Here is a 13,777-nt window from a genome sequence, read left to right on the forward strand (position 1 = left end):
AAGAACAGGCTGACAAGAAAAAGCATCCTGAGAACACTGACCTTACTTGGCAATTAAAAAAAAAAAAACATGATTGCTAGGGGAAAAACTTAAACAAAAAAAAACCACTCAACGTAAGTAGTAAATAGTAGAAAGAAGTCTCAAAAAAAAAAAAAAAAAAAAGCTGGTGGATTAGAAAATCAATTCAAGTACCTGTAAGAATCTGGAAGAAAAAAGGCAAAGTAAGGGAATTAATGGAATTCCTGGTGGGCTACAGGCCATGGGGTCGCAACTGGACATGACTGAGCATACAGAGTGCCATACCGAGTGACGTTAAGTCAGACAGAGAAACACAAATAGCATATGTTATCACTCATATGTGGATTCTAAAAAAAATGATACAAATGAACTTATTTACAAAACAGAAATAGAGGTACAGATGTAAAAAACAAACTTACGGTTACCAGGGGGAACATGGGTGAGGGATAAATTGGGAGATTGGGATTGACATCAATACACTACTACATATAAGATAGATAACTAACAAGAACCTCCAGTTTAGAACAGAGAACTCTACTCACTACTCTGTAATGACCTATTTGGGGAAAGAATTTAAAACAGAGTGGGTATATGTGTATGTATAATTGAGTCATTCTGTTACACAGCAGAAACTAATATCACATTGTAAATTAACTATACTCCAATAAAAAATTAATTAAAAAAAAAGCCCCCCCCCACACACAAATACTTGTAAAAAGAAAAACATAAGCAAATGAATAGAGATCAATACATTAAAAAAAAGTAGAAGACAATTTCTTTGAGCTGAAGAAAGAAGACTTGAATTTTCAGTTCAACAATGTCAGAGAGGATTGAAAAAACAAAAGACCTATAGCTTGAAGAATCATTTTCAAGAATAAAGAAAAATTACATAAAAGTCATTAGCAGGGGCTTCCTTGGTGGACACAGGTTAGATTCCTGGTCTGGGAAGATTCCACATGCCTCGGGGGAACAAAGCCTATGTGCAAAACTACTAAAGCCTGGATGCCTAGAGCCCGTGCCGCACAAGGAGAAACCACTGCAACGAGATGCCCTCGCGCCGAGAGCAGCCCCTCTCTTTGCAACTAGAGAAAGGCTGCATGCAGCAACAAAGAAAAATAAAATAAAAATCTTTTTAGCAATCCTTAGCAAACAAAAACAGATTACTCAGAGAGGAAAAATAGACAATGATTGACTTTCTCACCTGCAACACAGAAGGCCACAAATTTACAAAGCAATGTTTATATATTCCAAGATGAAAGATTTGTGATTGTGACCTCAGAATTTTACAACGAGCTAAATTTTCCTTTAAATGTGACTCTATGGTCTCACTGCCTAAGGCCTGGGTTTGATCCCTAGTCAGGGAATTAAAATCCCACAAGCTGCATGGCACAACCAAAAAACATTACACATACATAAACGTGACAGCAAAAGAACATTCAAGTTAAGATACTCAAGGTTCTGGAAAGTAAGCTCCAAAAATCAACCAAAAAATTTACTTGAAGTATTCCAGTCAACTGGGAAATGAATAACATTAAATAATTGAAGAAAGAGGAAGATATATTATAGAAAAAAATTATTGTGGGCACCAACACCAATTAGAATCTAAGATTATAAATAACAAGTGGGTTATAACGTGATAATTAACTGCCAAAAAAGGATGCTTAGAATAGAAAAGACATAGAAAATTTGGTAATAATCTAGAGATAAAATTTCATGTTAATCCAACTACATCTGAATGTGGGAATGGAAGGAGAGAAGAAAAAGTATGCTAAAACTTTTATCCTATCTGGAAGAACAGTTGTAATTTGACTGTGTGGATCACAATAAACTGTGGAAAATTCTGAAAGAGATGGGAACACCAGACCACCTGACCTGCCTCTTGAGAAACCTGTATGCAGGTCAGGAAGCAACAGTTAGAACTGGACATGGAACAACAGTTTGGTTCCAAATAGTAAAAGGAGTATGTCAAGGCTGTATATTGTCACCCTGCTTATTTAATTTATATGCAGAGTGCTGCTGCTGCTGCTGCTAAGTCGCTTCAGTCGTGTCCGACTCTGTGCGACCCCATAGACGGCAGCCCACCAGGCTCCCCCATCCCTGGGATTCTCCAGGCAAGAACACTGGAGTGGGTTGCCATTTCCTTCTCCAATGCATGAAAGTGAAAAGTGAAAGTGAAGTCGCTCAGTCGTGTCCGACCCTCAGCGACCCCGTGGACTGCAGCCCTCCAGGCTCTTCCATCCATGGGATTTTCCAGGCAAGAGTACTGGAGTGGGGTGCCATTGCCTTCTCCAGAGTACATCATGAGAAAGGCTGGGCTGGACGAAGCACAAGCTGGAATCAAGACTGCCAGGAGAAATATCAATAGCCTCAGATATGCAGATGACACCACCCTTATGTCAGAAAGTGAAGAAGAACTAAAGAGCCTCTTGATGAAAGTAAAAGAGGAGAGTGAAAAAGTTGGCTTAAAGCTCAATATTCAGAACACTAAGATCATGGCATCCGATCCCATCACTTCACGGCATATAGATGGGCAAACAGTGGAAACAGTGGCTGACTTTATTTTTTGGGGCTTCAGAATCACTGCAGATGGTGATTGTGGCCATGAAATTAAAAGATGCTTACTCCTTGGAAGGAAAGTTATGACCAACCTAGACAGCATTTTCAAAAGCAGAGACATTACTTTGCCAACAAAGGTTCGTCTAGTCAAGGCTATGGTTTTTCCAGTGGTCATGTATGGATGTGAGAGTTGGACTATAAAGAAAGCTGAGCGCCAAGAATTGATGCTTTTGAACTGTGGTGTTGGGGAAGACTCTTGAGAGTCCCTTGGACTGCAAGGAGATCCAACCAGTCCATCCTGAAAGATCAGTCCTGGGTGTTCTTTGGAAGGACTGATGTTGAAGCTCAAACTCCAATACTTTGGCCACCTGATGGGAAGAGCTGACTCATTGGAAAAGACCCTGATGCTGGGAAAGATTGAAGGCAAGAGAAGGGGACCACAGAGGATGAGATGGTTGGATAGCATGGTCGACTTGATGGACATGGGTTTGGGTGGACTCCGGGAGTTGGTGATGGACAGGGAGGCCTGGCATGCTGAGGTTCATGGGGTCGCAAAGAGTCGGACATGACTGAGCAACTGAACTGAACTAAACTGAATCTACTCTTGACGGTTCGGTAGGAAAAGAATCTGCCTGCAATGCAGGAGACCTGGATTCGACCCCTGGGTTGGAAAGATCCCCTGGAGAAGGGAATGTCAACCTGGTATTCTTGCCTGGAGAATTCCAATGACAGAGGAGTCTGGGGATCTACAGTCCATAACGTCGCAAAGAATCAGACACAACTGAGCGACGAACAACACATACACACGCACTCTTGATGGTGAGAGAGAGAGATACACATACACACATATGTTCTAATATGTTTGTTAAAAATTTAAACAAGAGTAGAAAGAGGAGATATAGATACATCTCTACAAAGAATACACGTTAAAAAAAAAATCCGAGGAATATGCTAGTGAAAGGAGTATGGTAGGCACCAAAGAAAACCTCAACATAGTCATAGATACAACTCTTAAATACTAGTAGACCATATTGTAGAAATTAACATCAAATGTTTAAATCAAACAGCACAAGCCACTTGAAAATTTTAGACAACCTTCTGCCCCAAACTCTTCTATCAAAGAGAAAATGTTTAAAAAGAGAAAAGACTGAAATTAGAGATATTTGAGAAATGATTGACTATGATTACACTACTTGTCAAAGGTATGGAAGGCAGGCAACGTTTTACTCAGAGAAGAATGCAGTAAACAATGAGGACAGCAAGTAAATGAATTAGATGTTTCGTCGAGTTAGATGAATAATGGGAGAAGAGTACAACAAAGAAAATAATGAGGCTAAACATACAATGATTAATTAGAAAAAAGGAAAACATTAATATCAGCAAGCAATAAAAAGACCAAAAAAAGCTGGTGCTTTGAAAAGATCACTAAAATAAGCACAAATATACAACATTAGGAGGCTTCCCTGGTGGCTCCGGCCTGCAGTGCAGGAGACTTGGGTTTGATCCCTGGGTCAGGAAGATCCCCTGGAGAAGGGAATGGCAACCCATTCCAGTATTCTTGCCTAGAGAATCTCCTGGACAGAGGAGTCTGGTGGGCTACAGTCCATAGGATTGCAAAGAGTCAGATGTGACTAACACTTTAACATTCATACAACATTAGAAATAAGAAAGGGGACACAATTATAGGTATAGAGGAGATATTTAAATTGTAAGATAACTCAAGATGAATCAGAAAACATCCCAGAAAATCTGATTCATGATCTTCCACAAAAAGGGAAAAAAATCTACTCTCCAAAAGAGGCACTTGTCTCAGATAGCTTTTCAAGAAACTTCTACAAGCTTGGATTGCTTATGTCCTTTATTCTACAACATAGAAATTACAAGAATACTATTTTAACATTTATTGAGTATTTAATACGTGCCAGGCACTATACTAAGCAATTTATATATATCATCATGTTCAAAAAAGCTTACAAACTCATTGAAAGAGATTAGTATCAAATGGATATAAAAACTTGACAAGGAAATCATACATATGCATAAAATTGATCACATTTATAAATATAGATAATAGTCTAGATAAAATAGTACTAAATGGAATCAAGGTAGAAATTAAAATAATAGTATATCATGACCAAATAGAGTTTTTCCTCCTGGGAATTAAAATAATGGTGCAACATAAAGAAACCTAGTGATATCATTCATTATACTAAACAGTGAAAGGACACCTTCAGAGTCCAAAGAACACCCATCCCCGAGTTAAGACAACAGCAGCAACAAAACTCTTAGTAAACTAGAAGCACAAGGCAACTTTCTTAATGTGATTTTTAAAAGTCACCTAAGGAAATCAACAATAAACAACACACCGAAGAAGAAAGCATAAGAAACTTTTTCATGAAAGATAGGTACAAAGCGAAGTTGCCTTTTCTAACCACTTCACAGTTGCCCTGGCAGTTCTGGCCAATTCAGTGAAACAAAGCTACAAAAAGGTAATATGTATAAATAATATGTATAAATACTGGAAAGAAAAAAGTTTTTATTATTTCTAGGTGATATGACTATTCACCTAGAAAATCTAAAAAAAATCAACGGGAAAACTTACAAGAATAAAAGAGCCCAATAGGATGGCTAGATATAGCGTGTGTGTGTGTGTGTGTGTGTTAGCCGCTCAGTTGTGTCCAACTCTTGGTGACCCCATGGACTGCAGCCGGCTAGGCTCCTCTGTCCATGGGATTTTCCAGGCAAGAATACTGGAGCGGGTTGCCATTTCCTTCTCCAATAGATATATACGCTTACATATTAGTGAATGTTAATGATAATCAGATAAAAACTATAATGGAAAAGATTCCATTCATAATATTATTACATATTGTCTCATAGGCAGTATGTGTTCAGTCGTGACCAACTCTTTGAAACCTCATAGACTGTAGCTTACCACACTCTTTCCGTCTATGGGATCTCCCAGACAAGAATAATGGAGTGGGTTGCCATTTCCAGGAGATCTTCCTGACCCAGGGATCTAACCCATGTCTCCTGAGTCTCCTACACTGCAGGCAGATTCTTTACTGCTGAGCCACCAGGGACCTTCACTACATATTGTAAATTTAACTATAATTTAAAAGTTCAAGATATTTGTGAAAGCGTTAAAAGTTCACACAGGTATGCTATCTTTTTCCTAAAAAAGGAAAAAATAAGTCCTATAAGATTATATACTTATATCTATGTATGTATTCATAAACTCTGGAAACTTTTAAAGCTGGTGAAAGTGAAAGTCACTTAATCATGACTGACTCTTTGTGACCCCCATGAACTATGCAGTCCATGGAATTTTCTTTCAAACCCAAAAGATGTAACCAGAGATGAGGTCAATTCATCCAAGATTTAATTCCATCTCAATCAAAATCCCAAAGAATATGTGAATTCTGAAGCTGCCTGAAGTGTAAGAGCAAAAGAAGCTGCACAAATTGTAAAAGCAAAATTATTTCTGAAGAGTGGGAATTCACCCTACCAAATATAAAGCTGCTAAGTCACTTCAGTCGTGTCCGACTCTGTGCGACCCCATGGACTGCAGCCTACCAGGCTCCTCCGTCCATGGGATTTTCCAGGCAAGAGTACTGGAGTGGGTTGCCATTGCCTTCTCCTAAATATAAAGCTACTGAATTCCTTAGAGCAGTAAGGATTAGCATAGGAGTTGGTTCTCCACTCTGTTGGTGCAGAACAGAGATTTACAAACATATTCATGACTACACGGACACGTAGTGCAAGATTAAAAGGGCATTTCAGATCAAAGCCAACAGCAGATTATTTATAAGCTAGAGGGATATATTGTACAACATGGGGCATATAGCCAATGTTTTATAATAACTATAAGTGAAGTATAACCTTTAAAATTGTGAATCACTATCCGGTACACCTGTAACTTATAGAATATTGTACATCAACTATGCTTCAATTTTTAAAAAATGGGAAAAATCAAACAAAAGGAGTGGATTATTCAATGAAAGTTGTTGAGAGAACTGGCTTTCTATCTGGAGAGAAATACGAAGCGAGTGTTCCTATCTCACATCACACACAAAGATTTGTGATTAAATTAAAGATTTAACAATAAAAATAAACTATTAAAATAGAGTATAAGTAAATATTTTCAATATTGGCATAGGCAAAATCTTTTCTAGGATGACCAAAGCCAGATACCATAAAGGAAGAGATTAATGGATTAGACTATATAGAACTAAAAACTTGAACACAGCACCTCATATTAAATGAATGACAAAGGTCAACACAGGAAAAATGTCTGCACTATAACAAGCTCTTATAATTAAAGAGTAATTCCTAAAAGTAAACAAATAAACAAGCAAAGGACCTCAGTAAGCAATTCACAAATGAAGAAGCTAATGACTAATAAACACATGAAAAGCCACTAGACAACCTCAATAATAAATAAAGAAATCCAAACTCAAACAATAATATCAGCCCTTGTGGAATCTGGTAGTACAGGTGGTAAACCTCCTAGCAGGAAGCAAACAAGTTATAGTTTAGCTGAAATGGAGCTCTGTCTGAGTGTGCCCTTTATAGGCAAGGAATGCCTTCACTTTGTAAGCTGATCCCCAAGAATCTTATACAGCTATCTATTGTAGGTGGGTGAGAGGAGAGCGTTAAAAGTTCACACAGGTATGCTATCTTTTTGCTAAAAAAGGGAAAAATAAGTCCCATAAGACTATATACTTATATCTGTGTGTATATTCATAAACTCTGGAAAGTTTTAAAGCTGGTGAAAGTGAAAGTCGCTCAGTCATGACTGATTCTTTGTGACCCCATGGACTATGCAGTCCATGGAATTCTCTAAGCCAGAATATTAGAGTGGGTAGCCTTTCCCTTCTCCAGGGGATCTTCCCAATCCAGGGACCCAGGTTTCCCACATTGCAGGCAGATTCTTTACCAGCTGAGCCACAAGGGAAGCTCTTTAAAGCTGGTAACAATGGTTAACCTTGGATTGGGAAGGGAGAAGGGATGGGTATTAGGCAGATGTGGGACAAAATGGAATGGAGATTTTGTTCTCTCTATAAATTTTGTTAGCAATTTTTTGAACTGTATTAATGTATTTTATCTGTCTAAAAAAACCCTGAATTTAAATTCCTGTGCTGCTTGGTAAAAATAATTAAAATGGGACTTGACTTTCTTCATACAGATCCTCCCAGGAAGCTCGGGAGTGCTTTTGAGCCAGGAACTAACTACCCACATCTCATTCTACAGTCTAGCTATAGGGAGACTGAGTGGCAGTGCTTATGGAAAATTCCCCTCTTTAAGAGTTTTTAAAGGGCAGTTTGGTAACATGTATCGAAATGTAAAACTTTCATGTCCCTTCACCGAGTCACGGTGTTTTAAAAAATTTATCCTGAAGAAATGACTGGATATGGGTGAAAAGATGATTCTGCAGCATTATTTTCTCGTGAGGGAAAATTAACTATTACTATCCATCCATTCGCATGGGAGAGTGTAAACTGTGGTCATCGCTACTGATGCTGCTGGTGTGTGGACCACATTGTGAGTTGCAAGACCTCAGAAGCTCCTTGACCCACGCCCCAGCTATGAGGCTCTGGATCCCTCCTCCCGCACCCTCTACCTGGCTCTTAGATGCACAACCCCACCCTCGGCCGGCCTGCTCACCTGGTCAGCATAGGGCTGCGGTGGTTGGGGTTGGAGCAGAAGATGATGTTGGACTTGCGGGTGCCGTCCAGAAACTCCCGCACCGACTGGCTGCGGAGCTCCGCCAGCGGCCGGGCCTCGTGCTTGAGGAACCACTGGTGCGCCTCGAAGCACTTGGTGCAGATGAGCTGCTCGCACTCGAAGCACCAGTAGTGGGCCGGCTCTTTGCAGCGGGTGCAAAATGCCTGCTCGCGTGCGATCTGCTGGTACACCGACAGCCGCCGCTGCAGGCTCTCGAAGAAGACGTTGTCCAGGGCCTGCGTGCCGGCACCTGAGGGCCAGGGAGCCCGGCAGACGGGGCACTGCATGCTGGACTCCTCCAGGCATCCTGAGCACAGCGTGTGCAGACAAGGCAGCAGCTTGGGGCACTTAGCTTCTGCCCGGCAGCCCTGGCAGCGCAAGAACTGGAACTCTTCCTCCGTGGCTTGCTGGGGAATCAGAGAGGGAGGTGAGACGTGAAGTCCCAGGAGTCCCCACCCAACCGGACACCCACCCTGTGGCTGCACGCTGAGAGTGGCACTTCCTGTTTCATACCAGGCTGTCGTTGGATGACACAAAAACCCAGGCTTATCAGTGTCCCCATCCTCCACTGACTTAGGCCTTCCCAGGCTCAACCCATGATTTACTGAGCATTCGCTTCTCGTAAGACACAGTACCAGGCCCCAAGATATACGGATGTGTAGCAGCAGTTCCCAACCCTTTGGGGACCAGGTTACCGTTTCTTGAAAGACAGTTTTTCTGCAGGTGGGGTGATGTAGGGATGATTTAAATGCATTACATTTATTGTGCACTTTATTTCCGTTTCCACTGTGATAATTCAGTAGTGCAAGTGATGAGAGTGGCTGTAAATACAGATGAAGTTTTGCTCTCTTGCTGGCTGCTTGCCACTGTGAGCCCGGTTCCTAATAGGCCAGGACAAGTGCCAGTCCGTGGCCTGGAACTTGGGGACCCCTGATTCCAGAACAAACCCCTGCCTTCAAGGGACTTTAAAAAAGGAGATTCATTAAATGTGTGTCATATAACCTCACATAAAATGCTTACTGCACTTTGATGGTTCCTCAGAAACTTAAACATAGAACTACCATAGGATCCAGCAATTCTACACCTAGCTATACACCCCAAAGAACAGAAAACAAGGATCCAGATGCTTGTACATCCATTATTCTGTACACAGCATTACTCACAGTAGCCGAAGGGTGGAAACAACTCAAGTGTCCATCAACAGATGAATGGATAAACAAAATGTAGTTCATACATACAATGGAATGTTATTTAGCCTTAAAAAGGACATTCTGATACATGCTACAACATGAAAATACCTTGAAGACATCATGTTAAGTAAAACAGCCAAACACAGAGACGAATACTGTAGCATTCCACTTATATAAAATATCTAGACTAGGCAAATTCAGAGACAGAAAGTAGATTAGAGGTTACCAGCAACTAAGGGGAAGAGGGAGAAGGCAACGGCACCCCACTCCAGTACTCTAGCCTGGAAAATCCCATGGAAGGAGGAGCCTGGTAGGCTGCAGTCCATGGGGCCGCTAGGAGTAGGACACGACTGAGCGACTTCACTTTCACTTTTCTCTTTCATGCATTGGAGAAGGAAATGGCAACCCACTCTAGTATTCTTGTCTGGAGAATCCCAGGGATGGGGGAGCCTTGTGGGCTGCCGTCTATGGAGTCACACAGAGTCGGACACGACTGAAGCGACTTAGCAGCAGCAGCAGGGGGAAGAGGAGAATGCGGAGCTTAAAGGGTACAGATTTTGTTTCAATGAAAAAATTCTGAAAACAGACTGTGGTGATGGTTACAAACATTGTGGAATGCATTTAATGCCACTGAATTGTACACCTAGAAACAGATAAAACATACATAACATAATACAGTACCTGGCACGTGAGAAATACTCAAACATGTTAACTAGTATTGTAAATATTATTTCTAGGTGTTATAATGCAACTAATAAAAGTTAATGCAATATGGTATTATTTGTGCTTTCATAGAAGGAGAGTAAAAAGGGCCTGGAAGAAAACAGAGCAAGTGATCTAAGCATTTCCTTTGGGGGTGGGGAGTTTGTGCAGGAAAAGACCAGTAAACCTCTAAAAACCCCTCCGGATGGGGGTTAAGGGAGCACGGTGCTCCAGGAAGAGGATCCAAGAAGCTTCCTAGAGGAGAAACCACAGGAACCCTGAGCCTTAGCCAAAACACCTCTCTCCCACTTTGTGATCTGGGAACAAGGGTTCTGGCTTTTCCACACCTGGCGCCATGTCCGGGGTTGCCAGGAGGGTTCGATAAGACTACTACCTCCATTTTCCTTAACAGGTGGTCCTTCATCTGAGGTAGGGGATAAGAGGCACGTCACCAGCTTGGACGGAAGAGTCTGTTACGCAGTGCCACTCACTCTCAGGATCACCCTGCAGCTCGTGGAGAATCGCAACCCAGAGAGACCTCTCCCCTCAAACTCATGCTGGTCCCCTTTTCTACTTTCCACGACCCCTAACCCAGCCGAAAAGGTCAGGACCCTCGCACCTGGTCTCCCTTCTTTGCGTCATTTTTCAAGGTACTTGGTCAAGTTCCCCAGTCCCCCATTCCACCGACCATACCTAATTAACAAAGCCCGAACCCCATCTCCCCAAACGCAGTAGTACCTCTGTGGGGCTGTCGCTGTGGCTGGACTGGTGGCCTTCGGAGAGTGACTCCGGGGGAGGCATGCTGGGGGAATGGGGCAGTGCGGGGTCCTGCTGGGGCCCCGGAGATCCAGCAGGTTCCGGATCCTGCTGCATGGAATCCAGCGCAGTTTCGATTCTGTTTCGCTCTTCGAGAGCGGAGAAACTGAACCGGAGGCAGGCGCCAGAACACTGAGCTCCCAGGGCAGCCCTAAAGGGGAGGTGCCAGCTCAGGGCCCGCCTCCCAGAGGAAGTGAGACACTAGCTACCGGCGGTTCTAGGGTCGGAGAGGCTGGCCCAGGGTCCTGAAGACACGCCCAGAGCGGTGAGGAGGGAGAAAAGAGCAGTCACACGCAGGACAGTGGCAGAACTGATGTTTGTGCAGGATGGAGGCCGTCCCTGCCCTCGGCTTGGAATCTTTCATTCAGCTCACACTGGCACAGCTTCGTGCCAGCCCTCAGCTGGGAGCAAAAGGCCACACAGCCGGGCCACGCGTGGCTCCTACTTTGGAAAAAAAGTGAAAGTGTTAGTCTTCTGCCATTAGTCTTCTAGTTGTGTCCAACTCTTTGGGACCCCATGGACTGTCGTCTTCTAGGCTCCTCTGTCCATGGGATTCTCCAGGCAAGAATACTGGCGTGGGTAGCCATTCCCTTCTAAAGGGGATCTTCCCTACCCAGGGATGGAACCCAGGTCTCCTGCACTGCAGGCAGATTCTTTACTGTCTCAACCACCCCAGATCTAATGGAGGAGCAGGCCCCCAAAGGGAGTTTTTCACAGTGTTGAGACTGGCTGGACAGGAGATCACTCAGCTGGGATTTGAAGTGATGGTTGGAATTTGCCAGGGATTCAGAGGCTGGGGATGGGTAGGCGACACTTTAAGCCGAGAGAACAGCATATGCAAAGCTATGGAGATTTGAAACAGAAGGTGTTTCGAAACTAGTTTTGAAAAGAGCAACCCGTTTTGGTTATTTTCAGATTCAAGAGGGGACCCATGCATGATGTCAGACCAAGATGGGCTGGGCAAGATGATACTAAGGAGATGGACCAGGGCTATGGACAGCAGAGAGTTGGTGAAGGGTTTGAAAACAAGGAACCATGTCCATTGTGTATATTGGGACAGTCTCTCTGACAACCTAGGGCCAGGTGGTCTGGGACAGTGGCTGTGGGATGAGAGGAGGGACCTGAGTCAGACACTGGGAGGACTCTGAGTGGAGATGAGGGTATCAGGATGATGCCTAGTGTGACAGCTGGAAGGGCTGGTGGATCTGAGGCAGTAGGGAATGGGGAGAGCTGGTGGGCAGGTATGAGAAAAGTGAGGAAACAGCAAGTTAGCAATGGGTCAAAGGAGAAGCCCCAGCTCTCAGCTGGTGAGGGAGAAGGTACAGCTCCAGGTGGCATCACTGGGCCAGTGCTCCTGTCTTCAAACCTCAGTGCATTCCAATCATTGTGATGACTCCCACGGACCCATTTTGTGTTCAGTTCCAGCTTGGGACAGATTAGAAGGGCGGTGACAGGACCTTGCGCTTGTAAAACTTTAATAGTTGGGGTGGGGTGAACTTATAGTTCAGGGTGGGGGTGGGAGGATAGGGGAGAACTAACTTCCTAGGGACAGTGCAAAAACCTCAAGAGCCTACTGCATGCACCTTGCTGCTTGATTAGTGCCCCCAGGGCTTTAGAACCAGGCTATGAAGCTAGGAAAAGACAAAGATGGTAAGCAGCCATTTGCAGAAGGGACCTGGAAGTGGACAATGGCTGAGGGGCCTTTGGAGGCAGGACTGGCATGTGTGGAACAATAAAAGCTTTATTAATTTCTTTGCCCACTTTGGAACACAGCCTGCCTTGTAGGAAATTAATATTTGTTGGTATACAGAGTAAATTCACCTTTTGCATTTGGTTTTCTCAAGCCAGGGAGAAGCAATTTACCTCTGGGTACCTGGATTGTAGGGTGTGCTATTTCAGCATCTGTAAGACTGAGGGTCTGTGACGCTCTGGAGGGCTGCCCTGGGATAGCACTATGCAATCCCCTTCTTTACTCTGCCATGTTCCCTGAGATCTGCACACAGAATTTCTTTCTTTTTGTGCTGAAGCTCAGGCCCTTCTGCCCTAGGTTGACCCACAATGACCTGGTTACCCCTTCATTCAACAGATAAGCACTGACATCCTCTCTGTGCCAGGCCCTGCTTGCTGGGCTTTGTTGTTGTTCAGTCGCTCAGTTATGTCCGACTCTTTGCAACCCCATGGACTGCAGCACGCTAGGTTTCCCTGTCCTTCACCATCTCCCAGAGTCTCCTGGAGCTTGCTCCAACTCATGTCCATTGAGTTGGTGATGCCATCCAACCATCTCATCCTCTGTTGTCCCCTTCTCCTACTACCTTCAATCTTTCCCAGCATCAGAATCTTTTCTAATGAGTGGGCTCTTCGCATCAGGTGACCAAAGTAATGGAGCTTCAGGGATAATTTGCTGATCATGCCTTGGAGAAACCCTAAAAGCAACCTTCCCCAAATCCGTCCAGAGTTTGTTAGTTTATGCTGAGAAGGCTGGTAGCATTTTTTGCTTCTGGAGAAGATTCAGCTCCTGAAAACTCTCTTACAAAGCTCAGCTTCTCTTCCTGCTCCTTTTCTAAGACCTAGTGGGAAAAGGTGTAGGAGGAGCGGACCGCTGCGGGCCTCCAGGAACACTTGACTACCCTTCCTCCCAGCCCCGCGATCGCAGTTCAGTCCTCCCAGCGCAGGGGGCGCTATGCAAACGGTGCGAGCCGGGCTCAGTCGGCCTCCTCTTGCACTCGGGCCGCCTCCACCCCTCCCCCGGCAGAAACCGGAAGCGGCGG

General features: G+C 43.8%; 1 protein-coding gene across 4 annotated transcripts in view; it reads right to left on the minus strand.

Moving 5' to 3' along the window:
* The window catches only part of PML (PML nuclear body scaffold), a 56,556-nt gene extending 45,382 nt beyond the window's left edge, over nucleotides 1–11,174 (minus strand). For 2 of the 4 annotated variants that reach the window (XM_070358650.1, XM_070358648.1), the window contains exons 1-2: nucleotides 10,932–11,172; nucleotides 8,242–8,708 (exon numbers count right to left, since the gene is read on the minus strand). In XM_070358650.1, coding sequence (XP_070214751.1) covers nucleotides 8,242–8,708; nucleotides 10,932–11,066 — 602 coding nt within the window. In that variant the 5' untranslated portion in view covers nucleotides 11,067–11,172. Of the gene's footprint in view, nucleotides 1–8,241; nucleotides 8,709–10,931 lie in introns of all 4 variants that reach the window. The other 2 variants (XM_070358647.1, XM_070358649.1) reach the window with 2 other exon arrangements.
* Nucleotides 11,175–13,777: the final 2,603 nt, after the last annotated feature.

Source organism: Bos mutus, chromosome 21, assembly GCF_027580195.1.
Source record: "Bos mutus isolate GX-2022 chromosome 21, NWIPB_WYAK_1.1, whole genome shotgun sequence".
In the NCBI taxonomy this organism is placed as follows: Eukaryota; Metazoa; Chordata; class Mammalia; order Artiodactyla; family Bovidae; genus Bos; species Bos mutus.